Raw genomic sequence first — 23252 nt, 5'->3', positions numbered from 1 at the left:
TTTAGATCGTTTAATGTACTTTCATTTCTTAAGATGGTTCAAATGGCTCTGAGCACTATGGGACTCAACTGCTGTGGTCATAAGTCCCCTAGAACTTAGAACTACTTAAACCTAACTAACCTAAGGACAGCACACAACACCCAGCCATCACGAGGCAGAGAAAATCCCTGACCCCGCCGGGAATCGAACCCGGGAACCCGGGCGTGGGAAGCGAGAACGCTACCGCACGACCACGAGATGCGGGCATTTCTTAAGATGTTTTGACTCCTGCAATCATTTGATCAGAACTCAGAATATAAAACCAAGTTCAATATCAGTTACAGTTCAAACAATGCCAATACAGTATGTCGTCTACGGTTAGGCACAGGTTTTATTGTAGCTGACACAGCACTTGGTTTTGCATTGTAAGTTCTGATCAACTAATGGCAGTAGTCTAAACACCATAAGAAAGGAAAACACAATAAGCAATATATAAGGAGTCATGTGTAAAAATTCATACATTAAAGATGCAACTTCCTGCATTATTATGGCACTTCTTTACATCCTCATTCTAGGAGACTGCATCAGTGTAACTTTAAATATTATTTGATACGAGGGTCACTCCAAAATAAATGCACACTATTTTTGTAAAAATACAGTTTTCATTCTGCATGTGTGAAAGTTTTACAGTGTGTAGATACATCCTTCCCGATTGTTTTCAAACTTAGTTCAACCTGTTCCCGTGAGTGACGCCGTCACAGCATGTCTTCAAGATGGCTGCTACACTTGACGTTCGTCAGAAGCAACGTGCTGTCATAGAATTCCTGTGCTGCGAAAACGAGACAGTGGGAAGCATCCACAAGAGGTTGAAAATGGGGTATGGAGATGCTGCTGTCGATCGCAGTACAGTTGGTCTGTGGGCAAGCAGGTTGTGTGATAAAAGCGGGCACAGCAATATTGAGGATTGTCCTCGCAGTGGCAGGCCTCGTACTACACACACTCCAGACAATGTGCAGAGAGTTAACGAATTGGTGATTGCTGACAAACGCATCACAGTGAACGAATTGTCACGCTACGTTGGGATAGGGGAAGGAAGTGTTTGCAGAATACTGAAAGTGTTGGTGTTAAAAAAGGTTTGTGACAGGTGGGTTCCCAGGATGGTGACAGTGGCTCACAAAGAAACAAGAAAAACGGTATGCAATGAACTTTTGGAACAGTACGAGAATGGTGGAGATGAATTTCTTGGAAGAATTGTGACAGGTAATGAAACATGGCTCCATCATTTTTCACCAGAGACGAAGAGGCAATCAATGGAGTGGCATTATGCAAATTCACCCAAGAATAAAAATTCAAAACCACACCTTCTGCTGGAAAAGTTATGGCTAAGGTGTTTTTCCATTCCGAAGGACTCTTGCTTGTGGACATCGTGCCAAGTGGAACCACCATAAATTCTGATGCATATGTGACGACACTGAAGAAACTTCAAGCTCGAGTGAGTCGTGTTCGACCACATTGGCAAAAGCAAGATGTTTTGCTGTTGCACAACAATGCACGGCCACATGTCAGTCAAAAAACTATAGAAGCAATCACAAAACTCGAATGGACAATGCTGAAACACCCGCCTTACACTCCTGACCTGGCTCCATGTGACTATCATCTCTTTGGGAAACTGAAAGACTCTCTTCGTGGAACAAGGTTTGAATATGACGACTCCCTTGTGCATGCTGCCAAACAGTAGCTCCAACAGGTTGGCCCAGAATTTTACCGTGCGGGTATACAGGCGCTAGTTCCAAGATGGCGTAAGGCAGTTGAGAGGGATGGAAATTATGTGGAGAAATGAAAATATTGCTCCTAAAGGATGTACCTCCACACTGTAAAACTTCCAAACATGTAGAATAAAAGATGGATTAAAAAAATAATAATAATGTGCATTTCTTTGGAGTGACCCTCATAGTATCCTGAAGTAATTATTTTCTTGTATAACACTGTGGTAATTTTCTTATGGGGGGGGGGGGGTGGGAGGTGGAATGGTAATCAATGGAAGTCAATCAGAGCTTTCGGGAGGACGATAATGTTTACAGTGTTCTCAAATTTTTGTGAAAGGGTAGCTTTAGTATTCAGCAGCGATTCAGATTCACCACCCAGCCTCGGTATCAATACTGAGAACACATCAGAGTTACTTGTGCTACATGTTCCAGCTGCAGGTTGCTCCTGCTGAGGTATCAATGCATCCAGCACGTCACATGGAGCCACCCATGGACTCAAGACTACCCTTAAATACTGGGGCCCAACACTTTAAGGTCAGCCTTATTAGTTCACTGAAGCATTAATTACATGCCATTGGATCAGTAGAGTTTTGACCCTGCCTGTCTTATGTTTTTAATTTGGATTGCTTTCTGGACTAATGCCGTATGCTTAAGATAACTTTGCTATGCTTTGGATTTGTTTCTGGTTAGCCGTCATCGAAATCAGCAACCCAAAGTTTGTTCCGTCGGTCTCTGTGTTACCTTCAGTAAGAGTCGACATAAACTGTCTTCTGTCTATATAGTGTAGTATAGAAATGTGTCAATAAGAACTTTCTCACCATCCAACTATTCCACTGCAGCAGGGACTGAATTTGTGACTGCAGCAGTTGCAGCCGCAACAGCAACAACAAATGCAGCAACAGCATGAAAAACAGTGGGAACTTCTGCAGCAGCATGAATAGCAATGAGAATTCAAACAGCAAAAGCAGTAATTGCTGTTACATCTGCTGCAAAACCCAACAACAGCCCATTCTTCACTGAAAGCAAGTCAAGTAACTGATCCAGACTGCCAAAGTGGTGCAGAAAGTATGCCCACTCTTGGGCCCCAGTAGTTTGAGCTTTTCTGATTTTTGTGGTTCGCTGACTAACTATTACACTCACCAACCCGCATAGTTGCAACCATCCTGAAATTTAACCAATGTGTTAAGCAACATAAGGCATGGGAGGCTGACTTACAATGCTTAGCAGGCAAGTGGCGATTTTTTCTTTAAACAGTGTGGCGCATCTTAAGTCAACTCATTAAACCTTAATGTTATTATACATCTTTCACCTGATAGAGAAGTTAGTGTGAAATCTCCGAAGTCTTCTGATGGAGCTGTTCCACAATTCTTCTGGTGTCAACACTGTTAGTAGTATTAGTCACTGTTGTGCTCTACAATCAACTAATAACTTCCAGTCATGTCGTTATCTGATTTACCAAGTACCCACTGATCCAGCAGTCCGGTTACAGGGGAGTCGGCAGTTAGTGATCCACCACCAACATCGTCGGCAGATGTGCAAAAACAGAAATGCTTGGCATGTCTACGTCTACGTCTACATCCACATCCACATCCACGTCCACATCCACGTCCACATCCATACTCCGCAAGCCACCTGACAGTGTGTGGCAGAGGGTACCTTGAGTACCTCTATTGGTTTTCCCTTCTATTCCAGTCTCGTATTGTTCGTGGAAAGAAGGATTGTTGCTATGCCTAGGTGTGGGCTCTAATCTCTCTGATTTTATCCTCATGGTCTCTTCGCGAGATATACGTAGGAGGGAGCAATATACTGTTTGACTCCTCGGTGAAGGTAAGTTCTCGAAACTTCAACAAAAGCCAGTACCGAGCTACTGAGCGTCTCTCCTGCAGAGTCTTCCACTGGAGTTTATCTATCATCTTTGTAACACTTTCACGATTACTACATGATCCTGTAACGAAGCACGCTGCTCTCCGTTGGATCTTCTCTATCTCTTCTATCAACCCTATCTGGTACAGATCCCACACTGCTGAGCAGTATTCAAGCAGTGGGCGAACAAGCATACTGTAACCTACTTCCTTTGTTTTCGGATTGCATTGTCTTAGGATTCTTCCAATGAATCTCAGTCTGGCGTCTGCTTTACCGACGATCAACTTTATATGATCATTCCATTTTAAATCACTCCTAATGCATACTCCCAGATAATTTATGGAATTAACTGCTTCCAGTTGCTGACCTGCTATATTGTAGCTAAATGATAAGGAATCTTTCTTTCTATGTATTCGCAGCACATTACACTTGTCTACATTGAGATTCAATTGCCATTCCCTGCACCATGCGTCAATTCGCTGCAGATCCTCCTGCATTTCAGTTCATATCAATGAAGAAAAACAAAAAAACAAAACAAAACAAACAAAAAAAAAAACACTTTGAGTTTTCTACTCATCAAAGAACAAAATTCATTGTATATGCTTATTAGTTTCAGAAATATATATGTGCCAAACTGGATGATTCTTTCTGATACATCCTGTATAAACAACTGTTAACACAACCCACATAAGGTTTTGCAATAGGGTCCCAGGATCATGTATCCTTGAAACAATCAACAGCACCCATGTTTTGTACAGCTCATCCAGTCCCTTTTGCCTTTCACAAGCAAGTTAAAGCTGGACTAGATAGGCTGCAAAGTACGGGCATTGTATTTCCAGTACCGTCTAGCCATTGGGCTGTGCTACATCCATAGTCATAGTTAAGGAATCAAATGGATCACTTATAATTTGGGCAGGATTTAAGCCCACCATTAATGCTCACGCAAATGTCTATCAGTATCCATTTCCAAGGCACAGATTTCCAAGCAAAGATTTAACGCTTGCCAGTGATCCGACTCAAAAGGGCACTCGGTGATTGGACAGCAGAGGTTCAGCAGTCTAAGAGTAAAGGCTGCCCATGGGGATAGTGTTAAAAGCTCCAGATCCAAAACGCAATCCACGATGGTGGACAGAATCTAGACGCGGAAGAATAGACGGCCATGTAGAGGAGTAAACTATGCTTCCATAGTCCAATTTCAAGCACACTAAGGCATGATATAGGTGGAGGAGGACCACTCGGTTCACTCCCCAGGAGGTACCCTCGGAACACGGAGGGTGTTGAGGGTTTGCGGAAAGTGAGCCAAAAGATAGGAAACGTGGGAAGACCAGCATAGTTTTCTGTCAAACATAAGTCCCAAGAATTTGGCTATGTCCGCAAATGAAAGGTCAACAGGGCCTAGATGTAGGGAAGATGGATATAACTCCATACAACACCAAAAATTTACACAGACGGTTGTACTGGGAGAAAATCTGAAGCTGGTTTCAACGCTCCATGAGTGGAGGTGATCGAGACATCCTTGAAGATGTCGTTCAAGAAGGCTTGTCCGTTAGGAGCTGTAGCAGATTGCAACATTGTCAACAAAGACGAAGCACGAGACATCGGGAAGAAGACAATCCATAATTGGATTTATGGCGATGGCAAACACTATAAAATTTAGCACGGAGCCCTGGCGCACCTCGTTTTCTTGAGAAAGTACAGGATAGAGTAGTGTTCACCTGCACCTTAAATGTGCACTCTTTCATAAATTCACAGATGAAATGGGGCAGCCAACCTCGAAAGCCCCAAGAGAACAGTATGGAAAAGATGACCGTCCTCCAACAGGTATCGTAGGCCCTCTCCAGAACAAAAAATATAGCTGCCGTTTGGCGTTTCCTGAGAAAGTTGTTCATGATATAAGTGGAGAGAGCAACAAGATGGTCGACTGCGGAATGATACTTTTGGAAACGCCATTGGGCAGTTGTTAAAAGGTTTTGGGACTCCAGCCACCAGCCTAAACAACAATTTACCGTACGCTCGAAAACCTTACAAACACTTGTCGTGAGAGGTATTGGCCAATAGCTGGAGGGGAGATGTTTGTCCTTTCCAGGTTTCGGAACAGGAACAACGATAGCTTCCTGCCATCTTCTGGAAAAGGTACTGTTGACCCAAAGTCAAAGGAGGTAGCACAGACTAGGGTATGATAGATGCAGCAACATTTGGACGTGGATACCACCGGTCCCATAGCAGAAGAGCGAGAGGAGGAGAGTGAATGTCCGAGTTCCTGCATAGAAAAAACAACATTATAGCTTTCGTGATTTTGAGAGGTAGCTCTTCCACTACCCATTTCTTCAGGAGAAAGGCTAGTGGGTAATTAGAAGGGCTCAATATCTCAGCAAAGTGTTGACCCAATGAGTTAGAAATTGCGACCAGGTCCACTAAGGTATCCTGCGCGACAGTTAGCCCAGAGGTCAGGGAAAAACTGGATGTGTCAAATATCTGTTGGATTCAACTCCAAACAACCATTGAGGAAGTGAAGGTATTAATGGAGCTGGCAATGAAATCCCAGCTTGCCTTCTTGCTATCACATATTATGCGAAGGCATCGCGCACGTAACTGCTTATAGCGGATATAGTTGGCCACCATAGGATGATGGCGGAAAACGCATGCCTTGTTCCACAAAGGAACTGGGGAGTGCTGGGCCAAAGGGGAGGTACAAGGTATTGAACATTCTGCAGCTTTAAGAATAACTTTCATAACATGAGTGATCTGATCGTCGATGCTAGCAAAATTGATGGTCATCAAATGTTACTAGAGAGGAGAAAAGTGTCTAATTGGCTTGGGAAAACTTCCAGCGTCTTGGTGGAAGAGGTCAATCAATAGGGAGGCTCCCGGACAAGGACGCAGAGATCCCCAAAGTGGGTGGTAAGCATTGAAGCCCCAACCAGCGAATAGGGGGGGGGGGGGGGGGGGGGATGGGAACTGACCAAGGAGATGAAGGAGATGGACTCCTGCCATTGGTGCAGACAATAGAATGTATATGGTGCAAAGAGAGAAGGTGAATCCAGAATGGGAAAGACATACAGCGACAGCTTGGAAGGAACTGTGTAAGTGGATGGGGTGATAATGGATAGTATCATGGAGAACAATCATAAGACCCCATGTGCCGAACGCCAGCAATAGAGGGGAGATCAAACTGAACTGATTGGAAATGAGGGAAGACAAAGTGATCATGGAGACGTAGCTTTGTTTCCTGAAGACAGAATATGACCGGGGAGTAGGATCGTAAGAGGATCAACGGTTCACCCTGACTGGAGCAAATTTTATAGATATTTCAACAGATGATAGACATAAGGTGGATGAAAAAGGGAAAAATCTCACCACATTTGCTGTCACCTCAGTGAACGCTGAGAGCCGGTGGCCAATGGTGTGGAATGGCATTCAGCCAGGGGCAGAAGATCCTGATCCACTGGTTGTTCGGGGGCAGCTTCTGCCACCAGTGACCAGCTGGTTGATCGGCCGCCAGCAGTGCGTCTCAGTGACACGGAAGATGGCCGAGGGTGGCTACTGCTGGGTGGTGCTGTGGAAGAGACAGTGCTGTGGCAGAGAAGTAGAGGAACTGTTTTTCTTACAAGACTCCATGGAAGCAGGATGTTGAGATGAAGGAGGAGTTGATGGTTGTGAGGTCTTGGTACATAAAGAATCTTCAAGAGTAGGGTCTTTTTTGGAAGTCCAGGCGTCCGATTTTGGGGCTGTGATTTAGCATGAGCCGATGATGGTTGAGCCTGAGAGTGAGCGGGGGATAGTGGGGAGGTTGAATGGGCGATCTCTGGGCTGGCTGATCTAACGACCGTGGCGCTGAAGGTGAGATCTCAAGTCTGCGTGGCTACCTCCTTAGTAGGTCGAGGAGAGGCGAGGACAGTGCTATATTTACCTGCTGGGAGCACAGTCAGCTTGCTACTGATGAATAACTTATGAGTAGCAAAGGTAAGACACCTTTTTCTTCACTCTGATTTCCTCAATAATTCGTTCATCATAGGGCAATCTCTAGAGGAGGCAGCTTGGTCGCTCATACAGTTGATGCAATGAGGGGATTGAGTTTAAAGTGTGATGCGCTTAAATCCAGACAGGGATGGTGTGTAGCAGTGTAGTTCAAAGCAATTTTTGTGCCTGGAGGGCACTGTCTGTTTCTAACAACAAGGTGCCATTTCATAACAGGGAACAAAACTTTACAGGACCTGCAATTGTGTCCACACCTTTCTGAATAATAAAAGGGTTTACTGTTGAGAAGTCTTAATCTTCATCAGACCGAGAAACAACTAGGAACTTTGGCTCTGATGGACGAATTTTCTGTGGCTGAGACTAATCTAGCTTTCTCTTGTGGGCAGAAGTTGTAGAAGTAGAAGAAACCTCTGCAAAAGTATCCCCGATGATTACTGGCGCCTCCGATGGCACACTCCTTCATAGTGGGGGCCCTCTCTGAGGGCACTCCCACCTTAGATGATTGTCCATACCCCATGTTACACCTCCCGAGAAATGGATGGAGGGACCAATTGGCACATTCAGGAAGTACCAGCTTGGATAATCACCCCTCCCTCCCTGGGCCTGGCCTTTACCAGGTGGTACATTTGTGTCCTACTTGTCTACCCGCGGCAGGGAATTACGCGTAGCCCTGTCACCGGCTACACGTGGGTTGGCGTTCAGACACACACTGGGAGGAAAGGAAGAAAAAGGGAGGAACAAAGAAACAGAGAGAAGAGAAGAATTCTCAAACACCGCAACGGAGAAGAAGGTAAAGAGAAGAACCAAGGAAAGAGAAGGACAAATTAAGGACAGATACATTACATTGTAGAGATAAAAGAAGAGAAACCACTTCAATTGTTCACAAGCATGCGTCTCCCGACTTTGGCACAAAACACGCTCCCGAAGAGAGGAAAAGAGAGGAAGAAGGGGGTGGGCGGAAGAATCGGGGAGAGGGAGGGATGTGGAAAGGAAAGGTATGCAAGCCGGAAAGGAAAGAGAGCTGCACGAGCTTGGGGTCCTGTGCTCACCACACACGTATCCACGAAAGAGAGTTGTGGACTGCCCGGGTGGGGGGATACATCAGATTGTGGTGTTGGTGATGTGCTGTCCCACAAATACACCAATGGCATGGAATAGCCAACTGTGTTTGCTTGTAAGACATTGACTGCATGTCAGTGCTTGTACAAGTGCAATGAGTCCTTGCATTGACCAACAACCATACTTCTCTCTCTCTCTGTTCCCGTCCATTCTCTTCTAATGAAGAGAGGGTTAAATATTAGATCAGAATAAATGAAGACCATGAAATATAAACTGTATACTCACAAACTGCTTACTTAAGAGCCGTTAAACGGTTTGGGATGTTCCGCAGTATGTAGTATTTTAGAGATTTGAACTGCGCATGTCATTTCTTTTCCAAGAGCCATGCTCACCTGGAACATTTGCTCCTTCCTGACAAAGTCTGCTGTGGAGGAGGACGCCTCTGGTGAGCGCGGAAGGAGGTCCAGGTTCAGCTGCAGCGTAGTGCGGGCCCCAGCCGCCTCAGCCCCTGCTGCAGCCTCCGAGCCTGGCACCTTGAGCCGGATGTTTGGCCTCACCAGGTCCCCTGACATATCTCCTTCCTGCTGCTCTGCCTTCTGCTTTTCCCTCTCTCCATTACTGCAGTCCTTTCCTTCCACATCTTCAAGTGCTCTGGGCTTCATCCAGAAAAACTTTCGATTTGCTTGAGCTGGCTGAACATCTTCCTTTGTGCTCGGTCCTGCTCCTGATGATTCCTCTGATGACAGTGGCTGCAAAAAAGTAATGATAATTATAGTAGTAGTAGTAGTAATGATAATAAAATAAATGTAACTAGTTGTTAATTAAGGTATCAGGGCAGGAAAATGCATTTCCAGCATGAAATTTGGTAACAGATTTAAATTCTGCACTGAGTCGGGTCTCATTCACAGCCTTTCATGTGCAGTGCTCTAACTGACTAATACAACTGGGTGTGATGCATGAACTACCCTCACAGCTTCAATTCTGCACCACCCCTGTCCCACTTTCCAGACTAAGCAGAACATCTGCTTACATTACAGGACCAGTATTCCTCAAAAGAAAGGATACTGCAGTGAAATGGCTTAGCCACAGCCTACGGATTGGTTCCAGATCAAATCTTTCACATGGCAACAGAGTGTGGGCTTTTTTGAAACTTCCTCTAGGCTGTGGCTAAGCCATTTCGCTGTGGTATGTTCCATTCCATTAGTACTGAACTGTCTACAGGAGAGCTGTGAAGTTTGGAGAGAAAAGAAGGTTACTGGCAGAACTGAAGCTATGAGAATGGGAAGTGAATTGGGCCTGGAGAGATCGGTCGGCAAGTGTTTCCCATGAAAAGCAAGGTTTAGGGTTCAAGTTCCGGTTCGGTATGAAATTTTAATCTATCACGAAGTTCAATAATGGTACACAGTCTAATGCAGAATGATTGGATTGATGGGATTAAAGAGAGAATCTATGAGGTCATCAGTCCCCCCATTCTATATGTGTCAAGACAGGAAGAGTCCTCAGAGAGGAAGGACACAGAAGACAAATCTTGATGTACATGGTTGTAGCCGAGAATAAATAAAACCAAGAGATAGATGCCAGTAGAAGTGACAGATGGGTAAGAGCGTGAAGGTGGGTGAGTTGCTCTGACCAGGAAGCAGATGGAGGCCCCCAGGACATGTTACACAATGGGAGACGTACCCTCTGCATCTGACAGTTGTTTCCTCACTATCCATTACCAAAAGACAGATGGAAAAGAAAAAGAAAAATTAAAGAGGTGAGAAGGCCAGGAGACAGGCCAGACCACCGAGCAAGATCCCACAGCCGTTGGCCCCTTGGGTTGCAGCAGGCGACAGTACATCCCTCCGATCCCTCAAGCAGCCAACGAGGCCAATGTGAAACTTCCTCGCAGATTAAAACTGTGTGCAGGACCAAGACTTGAACTAGGGACCTTTGCCTTTCGTGGGTGAGTGCTATCCAGAATTAAAGCTGTGAGGACGAGTCATGAGTCGTGCACGGGTAGCTCGGTCGGTAGAGTGAAAGGCAAAGCTCCAGAGTTCGAATCTTGGTCCGGCACACACTTTTAATCTGCCAGGAAGTTTTGTGTCAGCGCACACTCCACTGCAAGGTGAAAATTTCATTCTGAGGCCAATGTGCTCTATCTCACAGAGAGGAGTAGAAACGACCTCCACGGGTAAAACATAAAACCAGATCAACCACTTTGGTGTCATCTGCTAGCACCACAGGCAGTGCATCAGCAAGTTTCAGGTTTTTCTGTAATGTGGTCAAATTACGGGAGTCCAGCAGGATGTGGGCTACTGTCATACGGGCACCACACTGACACAGAGGTGAATCCTTACATCGTAGGATGTGGCTGTGGGTCAACTAAGTGTGGTCAATGTGAAGCTGACAGAGCAGTAGGTTCCTGGCAAGAAGCATGAAACCAAGACTGGCACATGGTCATGGTCCTCTTTACTGTAGATTGTTTGCTCAGAGAAACCAAGACACTCCATTCCATGTTCCAAGCCTCCAATAGTTGGTGGCAGAGTGTCAAATGAAGGTCCAGTTCCAGTACCCCAATCTTGGAAGTCAGAATCTTGGTAGCCAACTTGGGCAACTAGTCAGCATGTTCGTACCCTGGGATCCCAATGTGACCTGGAGTCCAGACAAAGATGAGTCCACCTCGATGGAGGTCAGAAAGGAGATTCTGTACAGTTACAACCAATGGGTGTCGAGGGTAGCACCAGTTGATAGCCTGAAGACTACTCAGGGAGTCACTGCTGATTAAGAATGTCTCGTCAATGCAAGAATGAATGTGAAGGAAGGCTTGATCGAAGGCCACCAATTCTGCAGTGAATAAACTGTATCTGTTTGGCAGGGAGTGTAGTTCACTGCACCTTACATGTGTGTCGGCAAAACCGGTTTGTCCATCTACTGTAGAGCATTCGGTGTATACCACTTCTGAATGCCAACTGCAGGATAGAAGATTAATTCTACCTTCAAGAATCTCAAAACTGTTTCCAAATAAAGCAAGAAAATTTGATACGAGTTGCTTTTATGTGCCTCTTTGCCACACGCTAAGTTGCTGGAATACACACATTTATGAGACTGTATAATTGTCCACTGTGATACATTGAACAGGAGTGTTTTACTTCCTCTTTCAACATGACAAAAATTAGTTACTATAGTAACATAAAGATGAAATGCAATGTCATAGTCAAAAGTCACATTTATTTACCTGTGAATTACATCACTAAGGAAAGACTACAGCATTGCAGAATGGGTCAAGGTCTATATTAACAATGAGGGTAAATTATTGGAGGCTGCAAAAATAATTGACTACTGTTAAAGCATTAAACTGGGCAATTATCTGTGCTCACACCAGGCTCTTATAAAACACTAAAATTAGCAAGATTGAAGCTTCTGCTCTTCTTTTAAACTGCTGTTCCTGCAATTATATTCAATAGAAATCTCTTGATGCTAGGTTGACTTCTACATGTCCCAAATCATATTTATCACAGAACAAATGTTATCAGTATGTGGTACAACAGACGCCAGTCTATAACCAACAATGCGGGTAAAATGAACTGTCAATTCTTTAATCAAGTCACTTGGAGAGGAAGTCACAACTAATGTACACTTCAATTTTTTTTTAATTACCAATGTCTTACTTTTATGCCTATTGGGAGTATGTTGATGTAACTTGCACCAACTACAGAATCGCGCTGTGAACCATGGACAAAGAGGAAAAATCGTCCATGGAAATTATTTGTCTACCTTGTACTGTGACTCAGAATTAATTTGAAACTTATTTTAGTATTAACAACCATTAAGGAGTGCATGTCCTAGGAAGTGAGTACAAGAATCCCTAGCTTCTTAGTGCAAGAATACCTAGCTTCTTCAGATATTTGTGGCCATGTACTTTACACAATATTCTTAGTGTTTACTTTCACTGAGTAAATACTACATTTAAATGAAAGACATTGCCAAAAAAGACACAAAATATGCTAATACACTTGACTTTGAAACCCAACACAGTGATAAAAACTCGTGTACGCAAAACATACTTGTGCTGCTTCTTGACTCCATTTTAACTTGTTACCTAACTACATAACAAGAAGATGAAGTGGTTCATTTCGTGTATGACCACAAATGTCTATTTGTGAAGCCAGCAAGTTCTTGCTGCGTATTTGAAGTTTGGATGATGAGTCTTTGTGGCATTAAAGCAAAACTGTGCTGTGAGTGAATTGTAGTCCTGCTGGACTACCGGTATCACATAGCCTCTGTTTGATATGATTGAGTTTGCTCACATGATTAATATACTTGTAACATACCGGTTTTCGAGGGGTTCTTTAGAAACATTATCCACTGGTTGCACCAGATGTGGAACATTACAGAAGTATTGTCACAGTAGCAACATAATCATTACACTATGATCTTTCATTATTAATATGATGAAAGGAATAAACAAAAGAATTTTTACAGCATTAGTAAAATAGTTAAGAAGGAACTAGCTATGTTAGCAACTTAAGTACATCTACATTTACATCATACTCCGCAAGCAACCTAATGTTGTGTGGTGGAGGGGGCTTTTGGTACCACTATCTGATCCCTCCAACCCTGTTCCACTCGCAAATAGTGTGTGGGAAGACTGATAGTAAGCCTCTGCATTGTCTCTAATTTTTCACATTTTCTCCTCATGGTCAATACCTGAGATGTATGAGGAGGGAAGTAATATGTTGTCCGACTCCTCCTGAAAAGTGCTGTCCTGAAATTTCAATAGTAAATCCCTCTGTGATGTACAATGCCTCTCTTGTAACATCTGCCAGTGGAGAATGAACCCTGTATACTTCCAGACTTCAAGCTCTGTTGTGACTATCGTCATTGTACTTCCAGTGTAATTCATTGCATCTAAACCTACATCATACTCCATGAGCAGCTTGATTGTGTGTGGCAGAGGGTACTTCTGGTATTACTGACTGACCCCCCTTTCCTGTTCCACTCACAAATGGCACATGGGAAGAATCAGGCTTGGTAAGCCTCTGTATTAGCTTTAATTTTTTCAGATTTTCTAATCATGGTCATTTCACAAGACACATATGAGAGGAAGTAATATATTTCGACTCTTACGGAAAGTGCTCTCTTGAAATTTCCATAGTAAACCTCTCCATGATGCACAACACCTCTCCTATAGCATATGCCACTCGAGTTTGTTGAGCATTTCTGTAATGCTCTTGTGCTGACTAAACAATGACATTATGAAATGTGCCACTCTTTGTTGCATCTTCTATGTCCCTTCTACCAGTCATACTTGGTAAGGATCCCAGATTGATGAACAATATTCAAGAACCAGTCAAATAAGTGCCTTGTAAGACACTTCTTTCATCGATGAGATATATTTCCTTAATACTCTTCCTATGAATCTGAGTCTGGCATCTGCTTTTCCTGACATTTGTTTTATGTTGTCGTTCCACTTACGGTCATTCTGGACAGTTACTCCTAGATATTTTATGGCAGATACTGTTTCCAGCAGTTTGGCATCAATAGTGGAGTTATGCAATAGTGGATTTCTTTTCCTATGTATGCACAATATGTTACATTTATTTACATTCACAGTCAACTGCTAGAGCCTGCACAATTCATCAATACTCTGCAGGTCTTTCTGCAGATCGATACTATCTTCTGGCATTGATACTTTCTTATGGAGAAGCACATCATCATCTGTGAGCACATTTAATTCTTACAGTACCAATGTATTTTACATAACGTGAAGTACCAAGAGGGGAGGGTACTTTGTGCCCACCACAAAAAACTTTTATAATTAAGATTTCTTTAATTTTTATTGACCTTTATTTTTTAAAAAAAATATTGAATCAAAAGCTGCTGATGTGTAATAATGGTCCAGAAACAGTAAATTTCTTTTAGCACACACTACAAAAATGCATTTAGTATTTTTCACATTTTTCACAATTTAAATTTATTTAGTCTTATTTTTTGAGCAGTATCTCTCTACATTGGTAGTAAAAGTCATTACAGAGTTACTGAAGAACACTTCATTATAATTCAAAAATATTACACATACTTTACGTTAAATACAGCAGTTTACATTACATAGGTTCTGGTATCATTATTCATAACTTTCTTTGGAAATGTCTTCACACTTGGAAGATATAGCCTAACTGTTTTATTGTTGGGTTTACTGCATGTGTATCTCTTACAGCTGTTGCAAATGACTGGTGTTTTGTTCACTTTATTGTACTTCAATACTTTTGACTGGCTTTCACGACAACACAAATGACATCTTCCCCTACATATTCCCCCTGAGAACACCTAATATGCCTGAAACCCCGCACTTCTAGAGTCCTCTAATAATTACAGCCCTTTCTTCAGTGTATGGTTTCGTGCGCTGTAGTACCAATTCTTGAAGAAAAAGCTGTTGCTTATTACACTCTTGAAGCCCTCCCTCTCAGTTGAAAATTTCCTCACTACTTGATTGATTGTGTCAAATCCACCTTTTGTCTCATTATAATATAAATTTATGACTGTTTTCTTATTTGTGTCAGTGGGCGAACCAATTACAGCGTCATAATGTTGAGTTGACACAGCAACGAAAGTTTATGCTTCCTATTGGCTTGTAAATGAAAGTAATCAATTTTTGAAAAAATAATGTAATTGGATAGATAAAAAAATCTACTCACCAAGTGATGGCAGGAACACACACATATATAAAAGGTATTATGTATGTGAGCTTTCGGAGCCTGTGGCAGTGGGTTGAAGGGGAAGGAAGAGGGATGAAGGAAAAGGACTGGTGAAATTTAGGAAAAGTCATCCAGAACCCCAGGTCAGGGGAAACTTACCAGACGGGATATGGAGATCTCATCCCCTCTGCCAGAAGACGGAGCCACTGGCTCTGAAAGCTTTCAAATGTAATACCTTTTAAATATGTGTTTTCTATCTGCCACTTGGTGAGTAGATTTTTTTATCTATCCTATTAGCTTGTAATGTTTCCACAAGAGTTAGCTTGTGATTCATCCACAATTGACACTGACAGCGTGAGTAAGTTATACTGACCTGAACGAATGAAGTTAAGACTGGTAGTACTTTTACTACTGCTGCCACTGTAGCAGTAGTAGTAGTAAATAATAATAATAATAACAATAACAACCCTGGTAATGGCAATAGAACTGAAAAGTTAGTTTCAAACTATTCTACATTATAGTTAAAATAATGTTGAGATTACAAGGCATTTGGCTGAACTGTAAGGATTTTCCACAGGACTAAAAATCATACGTCTTGTGTCTTTTTCATGTTAACATAGCAGTATGTTTTTGCATCCACGGGAGTTACACATGAATGAAATGTTTCAGTTCAAAAGTTCATAACAACAGAAATCATTAAGAGGGACTACTAAGGAACAATTTTTACAAATATTTTTTAATTTATTAGCTAGAATTGAGTGAATGTTTTGAAAGCTGAGGTAGGATTTTTTTTTCCTGCCAGTGACGCCCAACATTTTAGTCACTGGTAAAACAACAGAACTCTTAGTAAAGAAGGCAAATGAAACCCTCAAGGATATCCCAGTCACTAGCAATACCTATGTCTTTTTCATGTAGACATGAATTCTTGAAATCCTTGTATTGGGGGACAGATCCAACACTAAAGTAGTACATGAAGTGCAATGGTATCACAACAAAAGCAGTCACTAAAAATACAGGTAGTGATGTTCTGTAGTTTTTCACCACCATAGTAAACCACAAAGGGATATAATGTGACTTGGCTGTTCTCCCGAAGAAACCCTTGAATAGCACCCTGAATGGTAAATTAATAGTTCTCAGCAAAATCAATTGAAATTATCACTTCACCAACCACATGAACTTCTTCCAGGTGCCTCAGAGATGCACTTTGGTGTTTTGAAACAGAATGGTGGCTTGCCAGAACATGATTTTTTTGAACCAGTTGCTGTATAAACTCTTTTACAGTTGCACGGCGCACCTCTTGTGTATCTCTATCAGCATGGCCCCACTGTTTGTATTAGAACTATCATTTCTTCTGAATCATATTCTTTGAAAGCATCTGTCGAACAACATTTCAGTTCAGGTTTTCTTGTACATGGTTCATAGTGTTGCAGTATGCAGTCTTTTGATTCCAAACAGCACACAGTTTTCTTCATTAGTTCCTTGTAGTCATCAACTTTGATAGATGTTGCAGCTGACATCAATTTGGCATTTTGTTGTATTACACATTCAATATGGAAAAAATAAATAAATGAATGTTGAAATGTGTGTGAATTCCTAAGGGACCAAACTGCTGAGTTCATCAGTCCCTAGACTTACACACTACTTAAACTAACTTATGCTAAGAACAACACACACACCCATGCCCAAGGGAGGACTCGAACCTCCGGTGGGAGGGGCCGCGCAATCCATGACACGGCACCTATAACTGCACGGTCACTCCGTGCAACCATACAGTATGCAAACTGATTGTATATCATCAGCACCAACTGTAAAACACCACTTTGCCTGGAGTTCACAAGATTTTGACAAGCCCAACTCACTGCCATATTGCTTACAATAGCCAATGATAATTTCTTTCAAGTTACAAAGTAAGAGGTGTTTCTGGTTACAAAATTTTCACCATCCACTCTTGCTGCTATGTAATAATTTTTGCATGGGGACAGCTGAGAAAATTCATCATCTTAGAACAGCCCAGGGATTTCATGTTTGATTTTATCACTCTTTTTCATTACCACTTTGCAGGTGCTGCCAAGATGCCACCCTCTGTCTGTAGATTCCTTACCTGCTTCACCATTCATGCAGAAACACTAAACTCTTCTGCTGTTCTATACACCAACTGCTAGGAGCCAGGTTCATAATCTGAACTTCGTTGGAATGATTTATTTTAATTTTTGCGTAAAATAAAGGAGAGGCAACCGCTCATGTATAGTAAATTGATGCGTAGAGCACAGTAACATACAACAGAAAGCAACATTCACACTACCTTTTCAGCACTATCTCTTTTTCAAGACATTCACAAACACTACAACAGACGCCCAAACACACACCTCTGTGGTCATGGCACGAGTCTTGCTGTGACCACATGAATGTGTGTTAGACTGGGAAATACAGAAGCGTCCGATCCAACCCGTCGGCTTTGACCCATGACGTCACAAATATGGCGGAAACGACCATAAACGACAATTCCAATATGGCGGATATAAAAACGTTGCATACGTATCACAAAGACGAAAACACATAGAAAAACAACACACACAAAGGTTTCACAAGAACAATCTGCTAACATTGATAGCAAACAAAGATAATAATAAACAAGTGGTACTCAAGGCCAGGCAGGGGGGGGGCTGCGCCCCCCCCTGACCACCCCGCCAAAAAAAAAAACTTCCAACCTAACCTCGTATTCAGGGCTATGCTACAGATCAATGTGTAGGTCAATCAAAAGATAAAAAAAAAGAAACAAATAAAAAAAAAGAAAAAAAACAATATTGATTCATTAGACATAACGAGTAGCGACAAAACATATAGACCATAAAGATTGAACAATCTAATGGCAAACTGATAAAAGCCTCATAGACGACGTTAAAACAAAAAGTACAGTAAAAAGGTAAACTATATATTACAGGCCCTAAAACTCCTACTAAGGTAACGTCAACGAGGCAACATCTACAAACACGCCACACTCACAAACCAAACTCCGCGCCGTAATGACGTCACACACAACAACACCCTTACGTCACGGGTCAAAGCCGACGCGTGAGATCGGATGTTTCTGTTGACCCTTAGACTGTCTATGTGGCTGTGTGTACTGTTGATCGAAAAAGAGATAGTGCTCAAAAGCTAATGTGAATGCTGTGTTCTGTTATGTGTTACCATCTCCAAGCTTCGATCTGCAATAGGTGAGTGGTTGCCTTTCCCTTATACTATGTACTGCTCCATCCAGCAGTTTCCATTATTGTATGTGCTTTAATTTTTAATTCATTATTTAAAATGTCCATAGCCTTACATTCCTGGCATTGCTTCATCAATTGTATTTTCACAACAGTGGAATCACACCAGCATATGCTGCTGTAGCCTTGGTGATGGAACCTTGTGCTTTCTGAACTTTCTGTCTTATGCAACCCATGGAATGCCTTTTGCTAATTCATTGAAACTTTAAAGGTAAAACTCCAAGAGAAAACAGTGAAGGATTCAATATGTAGCAAGTGTCAACTGCATCCATAGAATCAGCAGACATTGATTCTTACTCATCCTGGGGCTGTAGTGGCTTATGAGTAAATTCTTGTCTTCATCTGGGATAAAGCTACTGGCCAGGTATGAAAACTTCATTAATTGACGGTATCAAGTTTTCAATGTAAGAAATGTCAACCATTCTTAACTTTATACTTGTTTTCCCAAATAGATTACAGTAGGTATTTGGCAGGAATTGAAATGTTTTCATCAGCAGGGCATTCTGGTATAAACCAATTTGGGTATCTCCTGTAAAGTGAAGTTCAGATTTAAGTTTTAAATGTTTTTTGTCCAAAATGATATTTCTTTCACTGGCTGAAGTTGACTTTTACCACAGTAAAATGACGAAGGCTTATGACAACACCATCTCAAGTGTCAAAAAACATCAGACACGTCTTGGTTCATTTCACAAAGAAAATAAAACACAAATTAGTTCAGCCACAAAACTTTCCAGGAAAGCAAATAAAACTCTAATTAGTTCAGCTACAAAACTTTCCAGGAAAAAGCTAATCACAAGACAGAGAGAAACTGACAGTTGAAAGAAAATATATATTGCTTCACAAATATTGCAAAGACATTTTGACAATGTTTTAACATTGTTTTCAACAATGCCTTAAATAATGTTAAAATCAGTACTGAATTTACAAAATCTGTTGGGGTTAATTTCATCCATAAATGTAACTACAGTACACGGCTTCTGAAGCTTACAGGATACGACTTCTAGATGCTGAGAGATTAAAGCAATAGTCTAATAATGTCTTGGCAGCATATTCAACAATATTTTCTACAATGTCTGAAATAATGTTGTTTAAAACAGTCTTCACAGATGAATTTACATAAACTTTTGGGAGAATTTTCATCCATAAGTAGGCTTGGATATTAATTTGTTTCCCTGCTGTTAGAAATTGATTTGCACATAACTACACCAGTATTCTAATTGACATGAGAGCTGTTAGCTGTTTTCACCAATTTCAATTTCTGTTTATCCATTAAGGTCACATTCGAGCACACTGCATGTGAAAACTAATAATATGGAACAATGTTTTCCAGTCACAAACTGGCAGTGATCAAAAATTAAACTTAATAGGTTCTGGGGCTTAAAGAATTCTCTTTCCAGGTACAGCAAGATAAACAACATTAAGGGGACCAATGGAAGCATCTGATTCCACCTATCTGCTTTGACACGTGACGTAAGGTGGTTGTGGTGTTTGATGTCATCACGGCATGGAGTTTAGTTGATGAGATTGTTGTGTTGGATGCACGTGCTGAGTGTAATGTACAGTATTGGGTTCATTTGAGCTTTGGTGTCGGATGAGTGAAGTCATTGGCAGTGTTCGGCATTTAAGGACTGAAATTTTTTCAGTGAGTTATCAATTAATGTTTTCTGTTTATGTGTTTGGCATTTTTTTAGATGTTATTGGTTGCTGCTTGTGGTGCGGTAAGATGCTTAATTTATTGTGTGGCTTCTGTTGTTAGGTATGGATATGACAATAAAGTAAACAGTGCCATGTAGCGGTCGGAGATGTGGAGGACATGTTGTCCATTATTAAATTCCTCCAGGTATTTGGACTGATTGCCAAGATTGTGAAGCGCAGTATTTGCCACGAGAACATGAAGTTGACCAGAGATCTGGCATCTCAGGCCATGGATGGGTACATGTGGCGGTGTCAGTGTGATAACGTCTGGTGCTCCATTAGATGCAGTACTGGGGGGGGGTGTGTTCTGAGTTTGTGAAGTATAGGGGTACGTCGGGTGAGCCGGGGATGGCGATTGAGATCACTGAGTTGCAGTTTGGGAAGAGGAAGTAAGGGAGGGTAAGTCTCTGGCTGGTTTGTAGGTGTGAGGGGCTGTTATTTTGGGGGTGGGGTGGGGGCTGTGTTTTCAGGGTTTTTGGAGGGCCGTACTAGTGGGGAATTTGTGGGGTTGATTGAAGAGTATATCGAAGAGGGGAGTACTGAAGTTTCAGATGCTTTTTCATCTTAAAGGGGTCTTGACCATTTAGTTGTGAACCACAGTCTAGAGTTTAAAAATTATGAAACCGAGGTGGGTACGAGGGGTGGAGGGGGTGGGGGTTAAATCAGACAGACAGGTGGAAGAGGTGCTCTTCTAATCTGCAATCTCATTTAGATGAATGCTGCTGGCAGAAGAGCGTCCCTGGGAATTATCGTGTCTTTCTGAGAACTGTGGGAAAGATATGCAGGACAAGGGTGGTTAGTTGAGGGGGTTTGGTATGTACAGGTGAAAGGGGTCAGCCGAGTTGTGGATTTAGGTGGGTGGGGGAACTGTTTCATGATTATGTTGTAGAGGAATTTTTTTGTTGCAGTTTATGTTGGTTTCTAAGACATGTTTGATTTTCATTTATTTTGTGGTTTTGATTTGTTGGCAGTTTCTTGTCGGGAGGGGTGGGAGGGGGGTGTTTGTGGTGGGTGGTTTGGGAGTTTTCTTTTTTGTTTTTCTAGTGTGTGTGTGTGTGTGTGTGTGTGTGTGTGTGTGTGTGTGTGTGTGTGAGAGAGAGAGTCGTCTATTTTCAACAAAGGTCTTATTGGCCAAAAGCTTATATTGTGACAGTCTTTTTGTTGCGCCAATCTGCAACTCAGTATCTCTGCTATATGGTGAGTGGAGACTATTCTTCTCGTAATACTGCTATGGGGTATTGGGGTCTCACCTTCAGTGTGTAACAGCCGGTGCCTTGTGGTGACCTACTGGTTGTATGTTCGCTCAGTTCTTAGTTATGGGAATCTTCCCTGGGGATCAAATGCGCAAAAAATGGACACTAATGTCGATACTGCAGAAAAGAGGCTAAGTATGTCACAAATAGTTTAATACATCCCTGTTCATGAAATAAGTGCCAGTTTGGACTTACATTTATGAAGGAAAAACAAACTAAAAGTTCAAAACTGCATTTTCTATAAGAGATCCAAACTGTTCAATAAATTGTTGAAAGAGAAGAAAGACATGCCTAAAGCATATTTACTTAAATAGGTAGTCAAAACCTTTTGAATAAATCACAACACCCAAAGATTACTTGGAGAAATCACAATACGGGCTAATAAAAAAAATCGCGACAAAAATATACAGTGCATAGATTTTTACAGGAAAATCAATGAAGAGTGCATTACTACTTAATGTTGCCAAGCTAATTTGTTCCTCATATGTGAAAACAAATGAGCACTGGCGCTAAACATGAAGTGAATGATTTAGTTTAGTTCTTAAGACTCTGATCTAGGATTCTGGAGAACAGAGGTTCATGGTCTATCTGAATACACCGATATAAGATTTTCAAAGTAATTTCAGGCGAATCCTGGGATGGTGGGAAACATTAGAAGTATTTAAGGTCGCTATATGATTTACAATGTTCACAAAATTCATTTGTATCGACCCTGTCCATTTAACTGGGCCACAGTACACATACTGGAAAATGTTCTACAATATATCAATAATATGAATAAGAAAACAAGGAAATTTTACCCTACACCGCTTCTGTTTTAAGGAAACTATTAACAACAATATTCAGTCAACAATGAATAGACGATTCGTACATCGCACGCCACTCTATTTTACAATGCAGTATACGTACAAACAGTAGATTCGAGTTTCCAGTAATATTTCACATAATTATATTATTCTGTTTTTCTGTTCCCGAAGTTTGCACTCAACAGCGTCAATACAATATTAAGTGATGCGAGCTGAATGAAAACTATAACTAGCGATATCGTAACAACTGCGAGAGTGTGCTTAACAATTGTTCCATAAAACAATTTACAAATCTCAGTATCTAATTTATCTCATGCGAAAACTGTAGTGAACTAAATACGCAAATGATGATTTCCGGCTTTTGGCGTCGTGACAAATACCGGTATTAAGAAGATATTACACAAAAAAATTAGTTTGCATTTGTAATATCGACTGAAAAACGTCGAATTAAAACGACAATATCATCAAAACAGCAATTACAACATCCTGTTGTCAGGTACTGATCGGTGAAAACCTGTAAACAAACAGATGTCAAATTAACTATTCACTTGTGCATTAGTTTACCTCACGCAGGAACGCCTGGAATTGCTCCTCAAAGTCAGACATTTGTAACCGCGTCAATTACTTCCTCAACAATATACAAAAACACAAACTACAACCATTCTATACTAAAATTACTAATCTACGTTCGAACCACAAAATTAAACAGATAGTAAACAAAAGCCGGTCGTTGTTACAGTTTTTTTCAGGTGTGTCAAATCACAGTGCAGCCAACGTATAAATGATACGTAACCGAAGTTTCAACTTTATTAAATTCCTTTATTTATTTATATCAGCGTGGATACGCTATTTAACAATCAAAAACTACAAAACAATGTTTTCTAAGGCAAATAAATAAGAAATTATTGAA

At 41.5% G+C, this 23252-nt stretch overlaps 1 protein-coding gene across 1 annotated transcript in view; it reads right to left on the bottom strand.

The window, feature by feature from the left end:
* LOC126163111 (centrosomal protein of 162 kDa) overlaps positions 1 to 23047 on the bottom strand; it is a 217310-nt gene extending 194263 nt beyond the window's left edge. Inside the window, exons 1-2 of the mRNA XM_049920034.1 lie at positions 22907 to 23047; positions 9038 to 9394 (exon numbers count right to left, since the gene is read on the bottom strand). Of these exons, the coding sequence (XP_049775991.1) occupies positions 9038 to 9394; positions 22907 to 22948 (399 nt within the window). The 5' untranslated portion in view covers positions 22949 to 23047. The remainder of the gene's footprint in view (positions 1 to 9037; positions 9395 to 22906) is intronic.
* Between the last annotated feature and the right edge of the window lie 205 nt (positions 23048 to 23252).

Source organism: Schistocerca cancellata, chromosome 2 (assembly GCF_023864275.1).
Source record: "Schistocerca cancellata isolate TAMUIC-IGC-003103 chromosome 2, iqSchCanc2.1, whole genome shotgun sequence".
NCBI lineage: Eukaryota > Metazoa > Arthropoda > Insecta > Orthoptera > Acrididae > Schistocerca > Schistocerca cancellata.
The sequence above is the reverse complement of the archived record's forward strand: the minus strand, read 5'-3'. Positions and strand labels throughout refer to the sequence as shown.